The sequence below is a fragment of the Musca autumnalis genome, unplaced genomic scaffold, assembly GCF_047663935.1.
Source record: "Musca autumnalis isolate F117 unplaced genomic scaffold, ASM4766393v1 scaffold_2, whole genome shotgun sequence".
Lineage (NCBI taxonomy): Eukaryota > Metazoa > Arthropoda > Insecta > Diptera > Muscidae > Musca > Musca autumnalis.
The window spans coordinates 204,097,546-204,121,018 of record NW_027411755.1 but is presented as its reverse complement, the minus strand read 5'-3'; the positions used below and the strand labels follow the sequence as shown (position 1 = coordinate 204,121,018).

Sequence of the window (23,473 nt, the reverse complement as noted above, 5' to 3'; positions counted from 1 at the left end):
AAAACCCTATCCTGATCACAACGATATGAAATATGCCGTGTGAAAGTCCATACTTCCATAAATTAGCCACAAAGCGAGTTAGAAGGTCGAAATGTTCTACGAAAAAAATCCTCATTTGATTTGACTGAAGACATGCCATCTTAAATATAAGCTTAAACAACCGCGAACAAAGATATAATGCTGACTCCAGATGGCTTTTAGGGTCTCCAGCAAAATATTCATCACGCCATATCGCGAAAGTTCGACTCACGGCGAATCTGTCCTTCGGGGTTCTGTATATACTCAACAAGGGCTTTCATCTCCAATAGAAATTTTCCACCCCCCAGACTTTGAGCTCCATTTTGTTGCACAGTGTAGGAATTTAGAGGGCTGCACCATCCCGAGCGTAGTTGCCCAAATCTGTTTTTTCGTGCTAGCTGACTCTCCTCAGCTGCGATAAATGGGAATGTTCTCCTAGGACCGTATTCACACGATAGCTGTTAATGGCATCTGCGACTGCATCTGTGTGAATGCTATCTAAACCTGCTTGATATGCTTGTTGATTTTCATAAGCGATATCTAGGCCATTAAATTTCCAACGGTGGCAAAATACCCCTCAGTGTATTGTTGGGGGCATTGCCTGAGTGTTTTAGCCATGTACAATTTCTCCACATGTGGTGTCTTAAGACACGCCGTTCGGACTCGACAACAAAAACTAGGTCCCATTGCACTCATTGATATAAGAGAAGTATCTCATGTCCTTTCTGGGATATTTGTGAAACAATTATTATAATAATAAGATAAAATATATTTTTAATTACATTTTCTTTAATTTTCAGTTACTTACCGCCACTGCCTTATTGACGTTTTCCTTTCCCGTTGAGTGTCCAAGCCCTAAAACCGGTTGGAAACGGTTTACAGGTCTATTTATGATATTGTTAGTGACGATATCACTGCTATTAGCTTCCGGTTGTTTAACCACAATATTACACTACAAGTAAGTGTACAACAACCTCCAAACACCCTTCATCAGCCATATAATAACAATCAAAATTCTTACCTTAGACCCATAGAGGAATATGCAGCCGTCCCATTATTTCACATTTTGGATGAAAATAATTTTCATAAATTAGTACCCGCAGCTGCCTGTATGCTAATGTTAACAGTAACCGGTGCCTTTTTGGAACTATTTCCAGAACTATATCGGATAATAGTTCGCTTTGCAACATCCGAATGGAGAATATTAACCAAACAGATATCATATGAAAGTTCGGAAAGTGGTAATCCAGTGCTGGCGGTTTTTATAGCGGGTAATGGGGGACTTTTATTTGTAATGAAATTATTTTTACTATTATTATTTTTCTAATTTAGGAAGCCTATGTGCCATGTTAGCCTTTGCTTGCCCCTTGCAAAATCTCTCTTATATGCTGGCGGCCAGTCATTTGTGTGCGGTATTCTTCCGAGCTTTCTATTTGCTCTATACACCCTTCCGTCCAAAATTTATTTTACAATGCAGTGAGTATTTAGGATACAACAAATTTTAAGGAATATTTAAGATTTTCTTTACATTTTAGACACAGATTCTTCTTTGTCATATAGCCGCTTAAACACGGAACCAATTACCCACAGTTCATCATCGGCCCGCCTAAAGCGCAGCCTATGGAATTTAAGTGTTGGCAAACAGGCACCAAATAAAAAACCCAAAACAAAATCAAAAAATAAACAAGAGGTTGAAAAAGAGTGGTTACTTTTGGGTGAACCCACATCACCATGTCCGCAGAGGGAAACAAAGGATGTCGAGTCTACGATACTTTCAGATGGAGAACCTCCGGTAATGTGATACTTGTAGCAAATTGTAGTTAAAATATTATAACTGCTTTTATTTCTGTTTTAGCCTTCGGATTTTGAATATCCCGATAAATTCGATAATAGCGATTCGGATACATCCACGGACATTGATGCCATTGTTGATGAATACCGCCAAAAGGTTAAGGTTGCCACTGCCGGTCCATTGGATAGAACGGCTCGCATACCTACAGTATCTTCTTGGCGTGTTACCATATTTGCAATTGTGGTTGTGTTTCTGGGTATAGCATTAAGCATGGCTGGTATATTTATGCATTGGGCGCCAGCAGCATTCACCGGATCGATAGGTGAGTAATATTTTTTCAAAGGCTACATGTATGTTCGGTAGTGCAAGACGTACTTAGGGTCTCCTAGAGACAGAAAACTTCATAACGGTATTATAGAGATAGAAGACCTCCAACAGGTCTTCCATAGGTAGATTATCTACTAAGGGTATGCTATAAATAACAGACCTACTAAAAGTCTTTTAAAGAAAGGTGACCTCCTAGGGATGTTGTAGATATAGAAGTCTTGTAGATATAGAAGCACCCTTTCTTAAAGAAGCACCCTTTGTTTCAGAAAAGGTCTATAGAAGCACCCTTTCTTAAAGAAGCACCCTTTGTTTCAGAAAAGGTCTATAGAAGCACCCTTTCTTAAAGAAGCACCCTTTGTTTCAGAAAAGGTCTATAGAAGCACCCTTTCTTAAAGAAGCACCCTTTGTTTCAGAAAAGGTCTATAGAAGCACCCCTTCTTAAAGAAGCACCCTTTCTTTCAGAAAAGGTCTATAGAAGCACCCTTTCTTAAAGAACCACCCTTTCTTTCTGAAAGGGTCTATAGAAGCACCCTTTCTTAAAGAAGCACCCTTTCTTTCAGAAAAGGTCTATAGAAGCACCCTTTCTTAAAGAAGCACCCTTTCTTTCAAAAAAGGTCTATAGAAGCACCCTTTCTTTCTGAAAGGGTCTATAGAAGCACCCTTTCTTTCTGAAAGGGTCTATAGAAGCACCCTTTCTTTCAGAAAAAGGAACTCCTAAGAATCATCTATAGCTAGAGGACCTCCGATGATATATAGAAACCTTCTCCTTCTTCTCTGTAGATAGATCCCTTAGTATAGATTTATCTTTCCATAATGAAAACTTAACAAATAATCACCTTTCCCTTTCTTCTTGCAGGTGTTTTCATTATCAGCCTTATGATGCCGCTAATACCAAAATACACTGGAAGTGTTGTCAATGTCAGTCCTGTCATATGCTGTTCAGCAATCTATATTGGTTGCATACTCTTTGCATCCTGTGCTCAATATTCGTGGCCAGCAATTGTATTTTGGATTGTTGCGGGTCTCATAATGTTAATACGTTGTGATAATATTTGTTGTGATTGCCTTAATCAAGATAGCGGATCGTTAAATGAACAACTGTTGCCAAGTGTATCGAGCGGCTCAACATCGGCAAGCGGAACAACAACCATACGTATGCCAAGACCTCCCAAGGGCTTCATTACCATACCAACACACATCAACGCTCCCAGATGACATTCAGAGTCCTCTGAGGGCGAGGATTTGTTCAATGAGGACTTTAATATTCGTGATTTTGAAGAGGATGATGCGGATGGTGATCCTAATGGAGATTGGACTGAATGAAGGGAGCGAGCGAGCTAAACTAATTGCTAGTTAGAAATTCAAAATATATGAATATAAAAGCTTTTTTACTTGTTACTAAGATGCCTGATGCTTTAGCATGGAACGAAATGCAGATAAGAAATTCGACAAAAGTATTTTTTCATATTTAAAAAGCAAATTTAGAAATATATATGAACAATTATTATTATTTAAAAAAATTATTACAGCAATCAATTCAAAAAAGAGCAATTTATTATTCTGAACAAATTTTTTGTCTAGAAAAAAAGATTTAAAAAAATACAAAATTTGGATGGAGACTTTATACGGGCTTTACTTAGTATTTAAGACGTTTATTAAAGTTGTCACTGAATGCAAATGGAAAATGAAAGTATTAAGTTTTCAAATAAAAACAAATAATAACATTTCGAAAAAAGAGTTAATGAGATTTTTATTAATAAGTGATGAAAAATTTAAAATTATTTGTGCAAAAAGCAGACAAACTATAGTTGGTTGTATTGGGACTTCTCGTTCATAATGTTGCATTTTAATTATACCGATTTTTGTCGGTTGCAGAATTCCAATACTGATTTGCAGTTTTGACCCAGGTGGATGAAAGGCGTTATACAATTCGGATAAACGCTAAATTCCTCAAGATCAGTATTATTTTCTGCCCATGGAAACACCGAAAATAAGGACAAGGAGATCAAATATATATTTTATGGGGACTTAGAAGAAACTTAAGACCGTTGTCCTGCCTATGATACTGCAAGTATTCCATGCAAGAAACTCAGTCTCCACAATGAACTATCTGATAATGGAATGTGGCTGATAGACTTCGCAGTGGCAAAAAAACCTGAAAGTTAGCAGCTCCAGGTTGAGGCAAACCAAATTAATTACACTGCGATGGATAGAAGCATTCATTGAGCGTGTGCTAGGTATAATCGATTCGAGGACCAGCAAACGTACGTACCCACTTAAACGTAGGCAAAGTACGAACAGACACAACACGATTGTTGGAAAGGTTACAATGACAACAGAAAGCCATTGTATATTCCTTCCGCAATTTTCCCAATTGTTTAATGAGAGCACTCTTTGTTCCGATAATAAATCAGTGCAGTGGTAAAATGTTGCTCACTCCCTGCAAACAACCGCAGCACATATGGCTATTCGGCAATAAGTAGCAACGATTAGTGGACGCGAAAGGTTTGGGGAGGAATGTAGCGAAAATAAATTTATTTTCCGGACGGAAAGTTGAAATTCAACAAGTAACAACACGGTGCTCTTGAACCAACTTTAAATGAAAGGTGCTTACACCTGGGAAGTTTTTGCGGATTCTGAGACTACAAAATAAATCGCCGGAGCGCTTTTTAAATAAATTTTTTGGTAAGTTAACAACCAAAATAAAGCTGTTGCTAAATCCGATAATACCGATAACAACAGTGCTGTCGAATTTTGTTATGCTTTTCATTCATAATTATGCGTTTTAATGTTACCGATTTTAGTCGGTAACTCAAACAATGAGTTTGAACTTTGACAGAGATTTATTTAAAAAGCGCTCCGGAGGTTTTTTGTTTTTTGATTTTTCTGAACATGAACATTGTAGTTTCAGAATCCGCAAAACCTTCCCAGGTGTAAGCTCCTTTTATTTAAAATTTGTTCAAGAGCACCGTGACAAGCAAAAAGGATCAGTCGGCTTTGCCGACAGATATACGGTGACTGTCACTGAAAATTATGCAACCTGAAATAAAAAATGTAAACGTTGATTACTTGGAAACGAGTTGAGATTTTTTAACAATTCAAAAAACAATTTTGTAGGCTGAAGAGTTGTCTTTAAGATGGCATACAAAAATATTCCCTTTACAGTACCGTTATACTAAAATTTTACCGGAAAACAAAAAATTGGCATTTTTAATGTGATCATTGAAAATTATGCACCACAATAATCGATTAATAATTTCCAAATTTTTCGCTTTTTATGCAATTTTAGTATTCAGAATGGTGAAATTATTGGTTCCCTATCGTTTTCAGTAGTTTTGTCCATGATTCCGATAGAAAAAATGATATTCTTGACGTAATAGTGGCATGACAGTAATTAAGGTCCCTAGTTGGCTAGAAATTTCTAGTTTTTGAAGTTATTTTCCAAAAAAATTACTATGAAAAATCATTAAGGGTTATGTCCAGAGTACGTACAAACAACCTAATGATATATGGAAAGTCTTGTATTAGCCAGGCTTGTCCTATATTGTAATAGTCTTTAACGGCGTTGCCTGATAGAGGTAACAATTTTTTTGCACATTTCTTTGAAAACAGTTTTCAGAAATATTCTTAACAATGTTTTGACCATGTTTGCTTTTATAAAAACAAAACTTTTAACACCCTTTGTTGCCATTCAAGCCCAAACAATACTATTTCCTTCGATATTCAAGATCTAGAAAGAGAGTTTCAATGTTACAAGAGGTAACCCCTAGATCAGCAGGCCTATCAAGCAGGTTTAAATAGCATTAACATGGAAGTAGTCGCAGATGCCAACAACAACTATTGTGTGAATGTGGTCCTCGGAGAATATGCCCAACTATTGCAGCTGAGGAGGGTCAGCGACTGTACTAGAAGAAACTTTGTCTCCTTACGTCCACTGAAGACATGAGGTACCGCATAGCTTACGCCACACAACTGCCCTGCCAAACCTTTCTAACTAACTCCAGTATATGTTGTAGAGATCTTCTAAGGACATAAGAGCTTTTAATGTTTTGAAAACCCTTTAAGAGGTTTCTATGGACAGAAGAGCTTTCAAAAATCCTCTTTGGGCCTTTTGATTTCGAAAAAATACCCTTTAAGGATCATCTATGGATACAAGACCTTCAATGGTTCTCTGTGAAGAAATAAACTTCTAATGGTCCTCAAAGAACTAAAGACCATCTAAGGTTTTTTATGTACTGAAAACCTTCTAAAGGTTCTCTATTGAAGGATCTTCTATGGGCAGAAGACCTTCTAATTAACCGAAGACCGAAGATCTTCCATGGACGGAAAACTTTATGAAGTTCCTCTATGGACCGAAGACCTATAAAAGATCTTCTATGGACGGAAAATCTTCTGAAGTTCTTCTATGGGCAAATTACCTCTTCTATGAAAAAGCGACCTTGTATACATACGTTCTCTGTGGATGAAAAACCACTTAAAGGTACTCCAGGACAGAAGTCCTTTCAAAGATCCTCCATAGGCCTTTTAAGATTGTAGAGGTTAATGAGAGCTAGCATAGGGTCTTCTGTTTACAAAAGACTTTATGGTATTTTTTGGACCGGAGATCTTCTAAAATTCCTTTATGGATATATGATCTTCTAAAGGTTTTCCATGAACAGACCTTAAAGGTTTTATTATGGACTGAAGATCTTCTAAATGTCCTCTATAGAGAGGACACTATTTTCAGGCTCTTTTATGAGCAATTGACCTTTTAAAGATCTTACCTATTAAAACCACGTATGGACCGAAGACCTTTCAATCGTCCTCTACTACTTGAAGATCTTCTAATGATAATCTATGGACCGAAGACCTTGAAGAGGTTATATATGGACAAAAGATATTGTATAGCTATTTTAAAAACATAAGTCCTTTTAAATGTATTGAAGACCCTTTATGGGTCTTCTATGGACAGAAGTGTTTCCAACGGTTGTCCATGGACCTTCTTTGTGTAGAAATTAATTTCTATAGGTCTTTAAAGAACTAAAGACTTATTGAATGTCCTCTATGGACCAAAGACTAAATATGTTTTATGGAGAGAATGCCTTTGAGGAACCTTCTATGGCCAGAAGACCTTCTAATGTACCTTCTTATGGGCCGAAGATCTATTAAAGATTTGCTATGGATGGAAAACCTTTTGAAGGTCCTCTATGTATTTAAGACCTTTTAAAGATCCTCTATGGAGAGAATACCCTTGAACGATCTTCTATGGGTCCTCTGTGAACAAATGACCTTCTAAACATCTTCTATGAACAGATGACCTATTATAGGGACACTGTGGATAAAATACTACTTAAAGGTTCTCTATGGACAGGTCCTCCATGAAAGATCCCCTACAGACAGAAGACATTTTAGGTGTTTCCAATGGATAAAAGACCTTCCAGGGCTTTTTATGTATCTAGTTTAGGTCCGCTAGGTACAAAATACTCTTTAAGGATCTTTCATTGACTAAAGTTCCTCGGTGGATAAATGTCCTTTCAAATGTCTTCTATGCACAGACCATTATTAAGGGCACTCTATGGATAGAAGGCCTAAGAGTTTTTATGGACTGAAGACCTTTTACTGATCCTCTGAGAGAATGGCTTTGAGGCATCTTCTATGGGCAGTAGACCTTCTAATGGGCCGAAGATCTATTAAAGATCTTCAATGAACGGAAACCCTTCTGAAGGTCTTCTATGGACAAATTACCTTCTAAAAGTCTTCTATGAACAGGCGACCTTTTATAGGTCCTCTGTGGATAGAAGACGAATTAAAGATACTCTATTTACATAAGTCCTTTTAAAGATACTCTATAGACAGAAGGCATTTTAAGTATTTTCTAGAGGCATACGACTACTAAGGATCCTCTATAGACAGAATACCTTAAAGTTTTTTTTTTATAGACTGAAGACCATTTTAAAGTCATCTATAGAAAGAATATTTTTTTAAGATCGTCTATGGGCAGCAAACAATTTAAGAGTTTTCTGTAAACGAAATATCTACTTAAGGTCCTCTATCTTTTAACGGTTTTTTATGAAATTTAGTCCTTCTAAAGGACATATGTAGACCAATTTATGTCTAAAGGTATTCTATGGATAGAAACAAAGTCACATCTCGTCAAAAAAATTAAACTTGTCAATAAACACTAATACTACCCGTGCTGATGTATGGTCCCGATGCTGTACTTGGTATGTCTGAAAATTAAAACTTAGGAACATCTACGGGCCAATCGACTTTGAAGGTGAACATCACCGTCGTAACCACCACGAATTGTATCGGTCATACAACGACGATTGCATTGGGTAGGTTACGTATTGAGAATGAGCGATGATGAACCAACTAAAATGGCATATAAATATGGGCCGCATAGCGGTACACCCAGAACGGCAAATGAACAAATGGAAGGCTACTTTAAAAAACAAGTAAAAAAGTATCAGTTGGCTTTGTCTATAGAGATATACCCTCAGCCTATGTGAATTGAAACTTTTATCTACGGACAAATCGAATGTATTTAGGGTCTTTTCAGAATTTTGTGGCCCTTTTTGGACATTTGAACTTGCCGACAAACATGTGGATTAGGATCAAAGTTCAAAAGTGTTGCGGAGGAGCTACTTAAAGCATTGGACCGACATAGTCCATTATGAAAGTGGATCTTATTTTGGGAGTCATATCTTTTCGATAGATATCGCACTCGCTAGTCATTTCAGTGGGTCATCGTATAACTTTAGGACAAGTACATATGCCAGGAAGCATGGACTTGTCCACGGAAAATATAATATCGCTGTAAACAAGACAACAACGAACGGCATCGTTATACATTTCCAAAGGATCTTCGAACAGACCCTAAACTGAACTTAGACACAAATGTTGAATTTTTGGAGGTATCCTAAAGAGAGGACCGATATCGGCAATTTTAGAATTTAACCTAAATTTGGACAAAATATTAGGAGATCCAAAGTTTGCACCAAATTAGTTGCCCCATTCAAGAGATATCGTGCATACCATTTTAGTGACATTTTTAAATATTGGTGGGAATTGCCGGAAGTTGTGGACCGGTATTGCCCATCTTCAATCTGAAACTAAGTTTGGACAAAAAATGAAGAAAGCCAAATTTTGGACCAAATCGGTTGATCAGTTCGAGAGTTATCGTGCTTTCCAGCCACTACAAATGGTGCCATAAGGGGTTTTTACCCCTTTCGGGCTGTTTTTTTCAAGAAGTATGGACTTGCTCCTGAAAAAAACGTTTACCGTCGTAATTGAGGCAGCGAATCCAAGTTGCTTCAACAAACATCAAAGTAATTCGCCAGCAGGCCTAAAGTGAAGTGATCCGAAACTTTGTGTGGGAAATACCCGAAAGAGAGGAAAACTATGGTACATATTCGAACCTGATCTATATCTGGTAGTTATATTAGGATATGTAAAGTATAGACCAAATCGATCAATCCCTGCAAGAGTTATCGTGCGCACAATTGTTCCTAACATTTTTGTACTTTTGTGGGGGAGGTACCTGAAGGAGAGGACCGATATGACTTATCTTCGAACTTAAACTAAGTTTGAACGAAATATTACGAAGGCCAAATTTTGGAATCGGCAAAACCGTTCGAGACCTATCTTGCGCTCCAACCACTACACACGGTGTCATAAAGATTTTTTTGGATTTTTCATGCTATTTTCTCAGCAAATGTTGTATTGTTGTATAGAGGACAGTGGATGGAAGTTGTTACAGCAAATATCAAAGCGATTCGAGAGCAGGTCCTAAACTGAACTTTTTCGAAAATTTGTGTGGGAGGTACCCGAAGGAGTGAACCGATTGAGTCCATATTGGAACATTATCTAAGTCTGGTACAAATTTCAAGTATGGATCAAATCGGTTATTGCCTTCCAGAGATATCGTGCGCAGAATTTTTCCGAACATTTTCAAACTTTTGTGGGTACCGGAAGGAGTGGACCGATGTAACCCATCCTTAAACTTAAACTGAGTTTGGACAAAATATTACGAAGGTCAAATGTTGGACTGAATCGGTTGATCCGTTCGAGAGTTATTGTGAGCTCCAGCCAGACAGACAGAGGGACGGACATGGCTAAATGAACTTCAAATTGTCTGAAACAGATTTCGTCCAAGCATACTTGGGGTCCAAAACCATTATTTCGATGAGGCACATTTATAGTTAGCATAATGCTGAGGATATAATCATGATATTCAAACTTTTGAAATTAAAGCAACAACTATGGAGAAATGGAAATCCATTATTTGGAGACACAGTGGCGCCTTGCACTCAGAATTTTGTCGTTGGAAAATTCCCTCCGTGAAGTGTTGGCTTAAAATTTCTTGAGTATTTCAGCCATGAAAAACTTCTCTACTTCGGACTCGACGATAAAAAATAGGTCCCATATCATTGAGCCAATGTGAATCGTTGTGCACTCATTGATATGAGAGAATTCTTCCCCATTGTGCGTTTTAATATCTAAAGTAATTATCATAACTAGTTCTCAGATTAAAATTATCTTTTTGAGTTATTCGTGGGTTCTCACACAAACTCTCCCTCTCACAAGTTCAAACGATTTGTGGATAATGAAAACAAAATTAAATTCACAATTGTTAAACAAACAAACAAAATCTCGCTATAAATTCAAACGAATGCCAGTCAAGTCTTTGTGGTCGTCTATTCAGAGCTAAGCAAATGCGAGTTGAAAATTTAGTATCGAACTAAACGTGATCATGGAAGATAGCATTGCAGTGGAAATTTTAAATAAAAAAGAATGTTTACAAGTTGTTAAGAATTGTTTAAATTTGCCAAATGATAGTGATTTTGAATTGCTCGGATATAAAATTGTAAAACCCTCCAGTGATTTGGTGGGTTTTATGGGGGAATATTATAAACTACAGGTGGAGATAAAGGAAAAGGTGGGTTCTTTTAAAGAAAAAGTTGAATTATAAGATTTTTAATTTTCGAATCTCTCCCTTCCTCAAAGAATTCTGATGCTGTGAAGATTTTGAAATTTTTTGTCAAAAGTATTCCTGTAACAAATACAGTTTACCGAGATGAATGTGAACGCAAGGGATTCTTTCGCAAGGAATCCAGGATCTATGCTGATATATTACCAAATATTCAACGCTATGCTGCGGCTGATTTATTTCCAAAATCATATTTGATACGTTCGGATATTTTGGTTTTAGAAGATTTTTCTTTGCCAGAGAAAGGATTCATGCAATTGGCTGCCAATGAAACCTACACCACAAAACATTTCCAGCTTTGTTTACATTTACTGGCTCGGCTTCATGCAGCCAGCATAGCTTGGGAGACCAATGAAGCATTTAATATAGGTGAAAAATTCAAAGATGTGCTATTTGAAATGCAGCTAACAACGAAAAATGAGTGGTACATAACGGGAATAAAGGTAAGGTATCTTCAACACAAAAATAAAGAATAATTAATTTATTTTATTTTTCTTCTTTAATAAGGCTGCCATCTACTTGGCCCAACATCATCCCAACTATCAATACCCTGAAGCCCAGAAATTCATCAATGAACAGCTCTATAAAATATTTATAAATATGGAAGAATTTTCCAATCCATCTGCCACTCAACGCAATGTTTTTTGTCATCGTGATTCATGGAACAGCAACATCTTTTGGAAATACGATCCAGCATCTCAAGAACCATTGGAATGTCGCATTGTTGACTTTCAGCTAACACGTTACAGTCCTCCTGCCATAGATGTGTTAAATTTTCTTTATAACAATTTTGAAAATTCCCACCGGAGAGATAAAGAAGTACCAGAACTTCTCAAGTATTATCATAATGCCCTGAGGCATGAATTGAAACGTTTGAACTTAGCTGAGGATCTAATACCACAGAAAGAATTTGAAGAAGATTGCCGTAGAGCTTTATTGCCTGTTTTAACTTTGAGAGCTATTTGTGTGCCGTTATTTAATTTACCTAGCGGCTGGGCTTCCCATATGCGTGCCACTGAACCAAAGACATTTGACGGTTACATGAATAGTGAACGTACTGAAATGTTTGAAAGGGTTTCGAAAATCGATCCCACCTATATGGATAAAATACTATTTCCAATACAAGAAATAATGGAATATTTTAATTTTAAGACTAAATAGATGTATTATAAATAAAGATAGTGACATTTATATAAAATCTGTTCTCAGGCCTAAATGTTGGAACTTTTGTGGATTTTCGAATTTGACATAAGCTTGAAGAAGATTAGATTATACAATTTTTCAATACGGTCCCTCGCCAAAATCTGGGATGTTACGCCCCATATGACATCTTTATTATCACTGGAAGATAGCCGTGGACGTCCCATGAACATTGTACATATAGTACAAAGATGGGTGACGTAGGCGATGAAAGATACCAAGGAACGGTCCTGACAGGCTTTATCATGTCAAAGCCCAGGATTTATCTTGGTCCCTCTGTCATCTCAAGTGGACACTGTCCTCCCCGTGGTGTCACCTGGGGAGCTGCCTTTAACACCCGTTAAAGGTAGTGAGCTAACATGCACCGCGCGCTCACCCATAAGAACGTTAAAAATTGGGTTTGGGCGTCGGGTTGGGTTACTAACCCTACAAAATGAAGCCTACTATGAAAAAACGAAAGAAAAGAAAAACAAAGCCCTCAAATGTTTACGAACGCAAAGTTTTAGGGACCATGATCTATGAATCTACACCTAGAATGTTTGCACTCTTTATAGAGAAGGTGCAGTTCACGCATTGGCAGATGTACTTGAAAAGTACAAGGCCGACATTACTGCCATACAGGAAATTCGATGGATTGGGAAAGGCGTCACATCAACACCTAAAGGTGCTGCACTGTATTATAGCTGCCATGACATAAAGCATCTGGTCTCCAGCTTCACTCTAGTGAATGAACGACTTGCATCAATACGGATAAAAGCAACATTCTTCAACATTAGCTTCATCTGCGTTCATGCTCAAACCGAAGACAAGAACTAACAGACTAAATATATATTCTGCGCTTAGAAGAAACATACAACCGTTGTCCTGCCCACAACATTAAAATTATTCTAGTAGATTTGAATACCAAAATTAGGAAGGAGAATATCTTTGGGCCAACGGTCGGGAAATTCAGTTTCCACAGTGAAATATCTGGTTGATAGATCTTGCACCGGCAAAAAACATGGAAGTTAGCAGCGCCAGATTAAAGCATCTCGACATTCATAAGAGCACCTGGCTGTCTCCAGATCAGAAGACAAGAAATGCAAAATAACCATTGGCTGTAATATGAATGTAATATTGAAAAATTGATTTCTGGAATAGAAGGGGGACAAATGAGTCGTCTTTGGAAATAAAAAGCTTCAATTTGAAATTCACAAATGCAAATTTGCAATCATGGATGTATAAATAGGGGCTCTAAATGGCGAAAATTGTCTAGCAACAACAACATCTAATATGCTTGAGAATGTTAGCCTTACCAGCTAACGAAACGATCGTGGCATAGCGGCTGATGTGTGTTGTGATAGATGGAAGACATTCATCGAGTATGTTGGATGTACTTTGGTTCCGAGGAGCAAACATAGACTCAGACCACCACCGTGTTGCAGCAAAGGTACGTACACGTACCCGGTTAAACGTATCGAATAAAGTGCGAACAGACACAACACGAAATTTAGACATCGGTAAGCTGCAATCACAACAGATAGCCACAGCATATTCCACTCAACTGGCTCAATTACTTAATCAAAGCACTCCTCGTCCCGATAACATATCAGCACAATGGTAAAGTTTTGCCCACTCCATGCTAACAGCCGCAAAATCCATACTTGGAGACCAGAGACCTCCACAAAGGAATCCATGGTATGAACAGGAGCATCGTGCTGCTACCGAAGAAAAAAATGTGGCATATAGGACTGCTCTACAATCAGTAGCAACGCGCACGAGAGAGGTATCGGGAGAAAAGGAGAGAAGAGAAACGTCTTTTCCGCAGTAGAAAAAGAGAAATGGAAAAGCGGGAGTATAAAAAATCGAGATGTACAGGAGACCAGCAAGGTAATTTGGTAACTGATCCAAACTGTTGGTATCCAATAGTAGCGTAGACGACCAAGATACAATAGATCCAATCCCAGAAGATGATATTGAATGTATACCGCCCAGCCAAGATGAGATAAAGACAGCAATAAACCGGCTGAAGAATTATAAGGCAGTAGGGGCTTACCAACCGAGCTGTTCAAAACCGGAGGCGACACGCTGATAAGCTGATCAGCTAGTTAGCACCATCTGGCAGGAAGAACGAGTACCCGACGATTGGAACCTTGAGCATCCTGTGCCTTGTCCACAAGAAAGGAGATAAGACTGTATGCTCTAACCATAGGGGCATACGTTTTCTCCCTATTGCTTACAAGATAGTGTCAGGGATATTGTGCGAACGAAGAAATCCTATGGTCAAAGAAATAATTAGACCATACCAATGCGTCTTTAGACTTGGAAAGTCCACCATACCCTGCGGCAAATCCTGGAGAAGACCAAAAAGATGCAGATCGACACCTACCACATTTTTGTCGATTATAAAGCAGCCTTCGACAGCCCGCTGCGTTCAAAGGTATTCCAAGCCATGTCTGCATTTGGTATCCCCGCAATGCACATTCGACTTTGTAAAATGACATTAACTGATTCTCGGCCCTCAGTTAAAATAGGAAAGAACATCTCCGAAGAGTTTAGAAGCAAAAGAGGTTTCAGACAAGGGGACAGCCTTTCTTTTGACTTATTCATCATTCTGCTGGAAAAGATTATACGAAATGCAGATGTTAAAAGAAATATCTCAATTTACACCAATAGCCACATGTTACTGGCTTATGCTGACCATAAAGGCATAATGGACAGATCAGTAAAAGAATTAACTGATACCTTTAAGAAGGTCGAAGGAAAATCTGCTAAAGTGGGTCTGGCGGTAGACGGCGAGAAGACCAAATTGATGGTGTGGCGCGCAATGGGTCCATAGAGCTTGGACGAACAGTGGAAGTTGGTTCACATAATTTTGAGGTAATAAAAGACTTCGTCTACCCCGACACCTCCATAAACACAATAAACAACATCTGTTGTGAAATAAGAAAAGGAATTTTATTGGCCAACAGATGCTATTTAAAAAAAAAAAAAATTCTTCGAAAGATTTTTGGGCCAATCTGCATTGACGGTGACGTTATGTGAACGTCATATGAACCAGGAGTTGTCATATAAACCAGGAGCTGTACCTGCTATACAATGACATCAGTATAGTTAAACGTATCGAGATACAACGATTGCGTTGGTTAGGCCATGTCATAAGAATGAGCGATGATGAACCCGTTAAAATGGCGTATAAATACGGGCCATATGGCGGTACATGCAGAGCTGGCAGGCCAAGGCTTTGATGAAGCAAACAAGTGGTAGAAGAGATGGAAAGACGTGGTATTCCAAAAAGCAAAGCAATGAAGAGAGAGTATTGGAAATCTTTTCTTAGTTCGGTTTATTGGCTAACTAAGTAAGTAGAGGTGACAAGGGACACCCTCACTTTACCTCTATTATAACACTATAATTTTATTCTCCATACTTCCCTGCATAATGCCCAAAAACCCCGTTCAAGTGGTATGCTTGCAAGAGCAGTGGGCATTGTAAATATGCCAGAATATGTACTGTTGGAACAGACAAATATTTTGTGGCAAACAACAGTATACAGTAAAATATATGGTTGCCTCAATCTATATATATAAAAGAGTAGTGAGGTGAGTGACTGACTGATTGACTGACTGATTCATCAGCGCCCAGACGAAACCGCTGAAGCTAGAAAGTTGAAATTTTGGGTGTAGGTTGCTGTTGGTGTGTAGGGGTGAGATAAGGCTGGGTTTTTGGAAATTCGACCTAGAAGTGTACGAAAAGTACTAAAAGGTACTAAATATGGTACCCTTTGTATTATGCAAACGGTAAGAGCTAGAAATTTGGAATGAGGGTAACTGATGGAGAGGTAGAAAGATGTACCAAAGGGTTTTTGGAAATTCGAACTACAAGGGTACGAAAAGTACTAAATGGTACTAAATTTAGTACAATTTTGATTTGGGTTAACGGATTGAGCTGGAATAATGACAATCGGAACGAGGGTCACTGATGAAGAGTAACAATGAAAGGTTTTTGTAAATTCGAACTATAAGGGCACGAAATGTACTAAATGGTACTAAATTTAGTACAACTCGGATTTGGGTGAACGGATGGAGCTAGAATCCTGAAATTTGAAATTAGGGTCACTGGTGGAGATTAACAAAGAAAGGTTTTTGGAAATTCAACCATAAGTGCACGAAAAGTACTAAATGGTACTAAATTTAGTACAATTCGGATTTGGGTGAACGAATAGAGCTGGAATCCTCAAATTTGGAATGAAGGTCACTGATAGAGAGTAAAAAAGAAAGGTTTTTGGAAATTCGAATTACAAGGGTATGAAAAGTACTAAATGGTACTAAATTTAGTACAATTTGGATTTGGCTGAACGGATTGAGCTGGAATCCTGAAATTTGTAATGAGGACAGTAGCAAATAAAGGTTTTTAGAAATTCGAACCATAAGTGCACGAAAAGTACTAAATGGTACTAAATTTAGTACAGTTCGGATTTGGGTGAACGGATAGAGCTGGAATACAGGCATTTGGAATAAGGGTAACTGATGAAGAGTAACAATGAAAGGTTTTTGGAAATTCGAACCACTAGGGTACGAAAAGTACTAAATGGTACTAAATTTAGTACAATTTTGATTTGGGTGAAAGGATTGAGCTGGAATACAGACATTTGGAATGAGGGTCACTGATGAAGAGTAACAATGAAAGGTTTTTGTAAATTCGAACTATAAGGGTACGAAAAGTACTAAATGGTACTAAATTTAGTACAATTTGGATTTGGGTGAACGGACAGGGCTGGAATACAGGCATTTGGAATGAGGGTCACTGATGAAGAGTAGCAATGAAATGTTTTTGGAAATTCGAACTGTAAGGGTACGGAAAGTATTAAATGGTACTAAATTTAGTACAATTTTGATTTGGGTGAACGGATTGAGCTGGAATGCAGACATTTGGAATGAGGGTCACTGATGAAGAGTAACAATGAAAGGTTTTTGTAAATTCGAACTATAAGGATACGAAATGTACTAAATGGTACTAAATTTAGTACAATTTGGATTTGGGTGAACGGATGGCACTAGAATCCTGAAATTTGAAATTAGGGTCACTGGTGGAGATTAACAAAGAAAGGTTTTTGGAAACTTCAACTATAAGTGCACGGAAAGTTCTAAATGGTACTAAATTTAGTACAGTTTGGATTTGGGTGAACGGATTGAGCTGGAATCCTGAAATTTGTAATGAGGGTCACTGATGGAGAGTAGCAAAGAAAGGTTTTTAGAAATTCGAACCATAAGTGCACGAAAAGTTCTAAATGGTACTAAATTTAGTACACTTCGGATTTGGGTGAACGGATAGAGCTGGAATCCTGAAATTTGAAATGAGGATCACTGATGAAGAGTAAAAATGAAAGGTTTTTGAAATTCGAACTATAATATACGAAAAGTAATTAATGGTACTAAATTTAGTACAATTTGGGTTTGGGTGAACGAATAGAGCTGGAATCCTGAAATTTGGAATGAAGGTCACTGATGGAGAGTAAAAAAGAAAGGTTTTTGGAAATTCGAATTACAAGGGTACGCAAAGTACTAAATGGTACTAAATTTAGTACAATTTGGATTTGGGTGAACGAATAGAGCTGGAATCCTGAAATTTGGAATGAAGGTCACTGATGGAGAGTGAAAAAGAAAGGTCCTAAATGAAGAAAAGAAAAGTCCTAAATGAAGAGCTGGAATCCTGAAATTTGGAATTAAGATTAATGTTGGAATATAGAATTGAGATATGGAGGAAGCTTTGGAAAATCGTACTAATGTGCACGAAGTAGTACTAAATGGTACGAAATTCGCTATAATTTGTATTTGCGTGAACAGATTATTGTTGGATTGTAGGATTGAGGTAGTTTTGGAAATTCGTACTTATGCAAAAGTGCTAAATGGAACTACATTGGCTATAAATTGGGTTTAAGTGAACGGATAGAGCTGAGATATGAAAGTACATTTTGGAAAATCGTGTACGAAAAGTGCTAAATGGTACAAAATTTGGTACCTTTTGGTATTTGCTATATGGTATAGAATTTTGTACAATTTGTGATTTTGTAAAGGGTAGAACTGGAATTTTGAAATTCGGTATTAGATTAGCAATTGGTGTTTAGAGTGGAGGTAGGGAGGAGGTTTTGAAAATTCGTACTTATTTATACAAAAACTACAAAATAGTCCCCAAATGGGTTTCAGGGGAACTGGTAAAACTGGAAAAGTGAATTGGGGTTAGGACATATGTTGAATATAAGGAAGTAATTTTTAAAACGTTTACCTATGTGTACGATAAGTTGGGTAACATGTTGGTACCAAAACCATTTTAAATAGTTAAGGTACTAAATTTGGTGTTGGGTGTAGGAACAAAACTGGGATTATATAATTTGGAAATACCCTATTTGTACAAAAAATACGAAATGGAAAAATATTTGTTATGAAGATCGCTCTAAAATTTGAGACAAAGTTCTGAGTTTGAAAAATATTGTTCCATTGATTTGATGTTAACGCCAAGGGGTTTATAAATAATGTACTGAAATTAAGTAGTCAAACGTGAAGTATCTTTTTAAAAAATGTTTTTTGTTCTGACCGCTTTGGTATGTAAATTTGAAAACGTGGTCCAATGCGACAATTTTGTTAACTAGAAAGTATTTACCCCCTGATATTAAAAAATCCTAAATTAAAATGCCTTCAAAAAATTTTCCGTTATATACGGTTGACATACCCGTGCACATTAAGTACAATTTTCTGTAAAGAAGTTTTCTAACCTTTCATGCCACAAATTCCGAATTTTGGTTGGAAAATGTGCAGAAGATTTTCAAAATACTCTAAATCTTCAAAATATCTCTTCTAATAAACGTGGATTGAAGTGGAGAGTTTTTAAATTAAACTTTTATATTCTCTATGTGAGTATTCAAGGTCCAAATTTAAAGAAAATTGGAAAATATTCATTTGTTCTTCTTTTAAAATACACTTAGTCGAGAGGTACCGTTATATCCGAAAACGTGGATTTTTATGGCCATTTTGAATGCCGATAATTTAACGGACCTATTCGGGTTCTGGGCGAAACCGCTAAAGTTAGAACCTTGAATTGTGAATGTGCGTGATCGTTGTTGTGAAGGGGTGAGATAAAGTTAAGTGTTTGCAAATTCGTACTGGAAGGGAATGCTGTGTTAGTGAAGGGGTAAAACCAGGAGTCAAATCTGAAATTTGCAATATGATACGTAGTTTTGGAAATTCGCAATAAAAAATATGGTAACTGTGTAGGGATGCGATACGGCAGATATTTTTTTTAAATTCTGACTACAATCGAAAAAATATTGGTAATAAAAATAGGTCTTAGTACAACAGAATCTCCAGTATTCACCATTCCCGTATTAAATATTGTTTATATATATTTCGTTTCTTTTCCGCATACGAAGTAGCGGGCATTTGCTAGTAATATATATTTTTATATAACTTGTTTTGTCTCATATCTGTTTAGTTAAAATCTAGTAACTCATTTTTAACACAGTTGCAGTTGTCCAATCGAACTAAAACTTTGCACACTTTTCAGGTTTGGATGACAATACATGACTATGAAACCAAAACCAATATGGGTCCTTTTTCCCCCATAACCCCCATATAACGGTACCACAGGATTTCAGGTATTTTGAGGATTTTATCTTCATTCTTAGCCCAAAATGACTGTAACTTGACATTTGAGTTCAAAAAGGTACATACACTTCCCCGCCAAAAATTGTGGACATAGGTTTCGGTATTGCCCCCATATAACGATTCCACCCAACTACAATTTTGACAAAATTAAACGGCAAGCGTTTTATTTGGGAGATTCCATCATGAAGAAGAATATTCTACTTTATGTTAAGCGAAAAATATAATCTAGCTTTTAGTGCATTTATAAATAAAACGCTGTGGCTTAACTTTTTTGAATTATTTTTTATTACAATGCCCCATTTTCCTCTTAGAATAATATCGAAAATATGAAATAATCAGGCCTAATATTTGTGATACCTGCTCTCACAAAAGCTTACAATTTTATGTCCTTCACTTTTGCCGCTGTTTTTTTTTTTTGTACAGCCATAGGCTCAGGGCAATTAGCTGTCTTCTAAAGTCGACATATGTATTCGTTTTTAGTTCTTTATTTCTATCGACTATAATACTAATAAATTGTACAGATATTACAACTTCCTTACAATGAACGTTACTTACATATATCTGATAAATTTTGCTACAGTAAAACTAAAATTGTTATTAGGATGCAAATAAACTGTCGAAACCTTATTTTTGTTTACATACTAAAACTGTAAAATTCAAACACAGTTCAAGTCAAACAAATTTAAAACATTATTAATTGTTTGAATACACTCTCTCACAATCACTCTGCCAGTCTGTCAACTTGTTGATAGATTGTCTTCAGATAAGATCATCACCATAATCACAGTGAAACAAATTTATAGTCTCTCCAAATACCCGGTGGACAATTTATTAATCACATTAAAATTATATTTCGATCACATTCTAATTATCAAATACAATCTAAAATTATTAATTTAAAACATGTGCGATCTTCTAAACATAATTTTGAAAATGTGTTTATTTATACATATTGACAAATATCTACATTACCATGTTTTCAGTACAGACTCGTTTCACATTTCCTTTACTAAATATTAATTTACCTGTTACTCTCACCTATCTATCTTATCACATTAAGTGTAATTATTAACGACAATGAGAGAGACGTTGCTTATAAGAAAATTTCCCTATAGTCTTAACCCTATCCATACCTTCATCGGGACCGAATATGTCAAAGAAACATAATCTTCTTCCAAAATTACTATGGAAGGAAAGCAAGAAAAGTGTATATCAAAACTCTCTAAACAAAAACATCGATTATTTGCCCCCACAACCAAAGCTGAACGAGCTGACGAGAATTATACATAAGTCTTATCCGAAAAACACAACCAAGAAAAATATAATGTTCAAAAACAAATGGTTTGATACAGAATGCTTTAAAGCAAGGCAAAAAACAATGAAACTCCTCAATAAATTCAGAAGATCTGGAGAAAGTTACAACAGAATTCATTATATTGAAATGAAGAAAACGTATGAAAACTTATGCAAGTCGAAAAAAAGAAACTATTACAATAATATAGAGCGAAGGCTGGACGCAATAAATGATAGCAAAACTTGGTGGTCTTTGGCAAGAGAGATCAGACAGTTAGATGAGGGAAGTAACTGCTGTATCTCAACAGATGAACTCAAAACATATTTTGAAAACCTCCTCAACCCCATCTGCAATATTTCACCATTTCATTTTGCACCAAATATATCAAGGGATATACACATGGATGCCGCATTTACTGTCGAAGAACTGAAAGAACAATTAAAAAAAGCAAAAGCAAATAAAGCTCCAGGGGAAGATCAAGTACCCTATGAATTTTTTATTCACGCAACAGACAGTTATCTAGAAATGCTGTGCAACAGTTTCAACAATATTTTTAATGGTTTTGATGATTATGAAACTTTTCGTTCCGGCATTATTTTTCCAATTTACAAGAAGGGAGATGTAATGGAAGTGAGCAACTATCGAGGCATCACATTTATGAACAGTGTTGGTAAATTGATGATCGGTATGATCAACCAGAGAATTGGAGAATGGGTGGAAAGAAACAATATATTGAATTAGGGATACGTAATCGAAGTCAAAAATCGACTATTCGATCTTTCGATTTTTACCTTCAACAGGAAAGTCGACTTTTCGATCATTCGATTTTCACCTTTAACAAAAACGTCGACTTTTCGATCTTTCGATTATGATCAAAGTCGACTAAAATCGATTTTTGATCGATTTTATAGCTTTTTTGATACATATAGCTGTCAACAGAGGGTGTTATTGCAATATTTGTCATATAAAAAATGTTGAGTAAAGGGGAGTACACATTATCATTCAAAACTGACAGTCAGCGTACTTTTAGGACAATTTTCCGGCAAATAACAACTTTTATTTAGCTAAAAACTTTTGAAATACAATATATATGGTATTATTTAGAGATTACAAAAGAAATTTTTCAGTTAGGCTTTGATATTCACGAAATAGACCTCGATGACTGTCAGTTTTGCTTGTCAATGTGTACTACACTTAAGGTAATCGAAAGTCGACCTTTCATGGTCGATTTCTTCTTCATAACCAAAGGTCGACTTCGATTTTTAGACTTTTCAAACCAAAAAGTCGACTAATCGATTAATCGAAAGTCGACTTGTCTATCCCTATATTGAATGAGTATCAAGCGGGATTTCGAAGAGGCTACTCGACAGTGGACAATATATTTAACCTTGCAGCGATAACGAACTTAAAAATTGACGAAGGCAAGAAGGTCTATGCTTTTTTCGTCGATTTTAAAGCAGCTTTTGATCGAGTTCCAAGGGATATGCTAATATATAAATTGCATGATATCGGGCTGTCCACAAAAGTCGTGAATTTTATACAAAGGATATATGAAAAAACAAAATCTGCAGTTTGGTCAGGCCAACAACTATCCGATTTCTTTGAAACACGGTCTGGAGTAAAACAAGGTTGCTTGCTATCTCCTATTCTTTTCGCTCTTTACCTCAACGACCTGCATGATCATCTTGAAGGAGGCATTTATATAGATGACACAAACATTCGTGTATTAATGTATGCGGATGATATAGTCATTCTTGCTGAAAGTGCACCGATATTGCAACAAATGATCAACAAATTAGAAGCATATTGTACATTATGGGGAATGGAGGTAAACCAAACAAAGTCTGAGATAATGGTGTTAAGGAAAGGAGGCAGACTAGCGTCGAATGAGCAGTGGGTGTATAAAAACGAACAAATAAGAATAGTCAACGAATACAAATATTTGGGAATATTGATAACACCAACGTTTTCCTTCACTAAACACTTAAAGAAAAAAGAGGAAGCCACGAAACTATCCCTGCTCTCCACCTGGAAACAATTTATTTCAAAAGCTTCCATAAGTCTCACTGCAAAATGGAAAATGTTTTTGGCTGTATGCCGCTCAATACATAGTTACGGGGCCCAAATCTGGGGCAATGCGTACTTTAGCGAAGTGGACAAAATGTATCGCTTCTTCATCAAGAAGATATTGAACCTACCGGAGTCTACACCCAATTATGTGATTTCACTTGAGA

The 23,473-nt window shown here is 36.7% G+C and overlaps 2 protein-coding genes across 12 annotated transcripts in view; both read left to right on the top strand.

The window, feature by feature from the left end:
• The window catches only part of tadr (torn and diminished rhabdomeres), a 100,261-nt gene extending 96,389 nt beyond the window's left edge, over positions 1-3,872 (top strand). For 6 of the 11 annotated variants that reach the window (XM_073970653.1, XM_073970651.1, XM_073970655.1 and 3 more), the window contains 6 exons: positions 819-976; positions 1,045-1,289; positions 1,351-1,494; positions 1,554-1,810; positions 1,874-2,132; positions 2,994-3,872. In XM_073970653.1, coding sequence (XP_073826754.1) covers positions 819-976; positions 1,045-1,289; positions 1,351-1,494; positions 1,554-1,810; positions 1,874-2,132; positions 2,994-3,352 — 1,422 coding nt within the window. In that variant the 3' untranslated portion in view covers positions 3,353-3,872. The remainder of the gene's footprint in view (positions 1-818; positions 977-1,044; positions 1,290-1,350; positions 1,495-1,553; positions 1,811-1,873; positions 2,133-2,993) is intronic. The other 5 variants (XM_073970658.1, XM_073970660.1, XM_073970659.1 and 2 more) reach the window with 1 other exon arrangement.
• A 6,889-nt stretch (positions 3,873-10,761) lies between these two features.
• Positions 10,762-12,297, top strand: LOC141393299 (uncharacterized). Its single transcript, XM_073966286.1, has 3 exons — positions 10,762-11,057; positions 11,126-11,551; positions 11,616-12,297. The coding sequence occupies exons 1-3, from the start codon at positions 10,872-10,874 to the stop codon at positions 12,267-12,269; spliced, it is 1,266 nt and encodes a 421-aa protein (XP_073822387.1). The 5' UTR covers positions 10,762-10,871; the 3' UTR covers positions 12,270-12,297.
• The last annotated feature ends 11,176 nt before the right edge of the window (positions 12,298-23,473 follow it).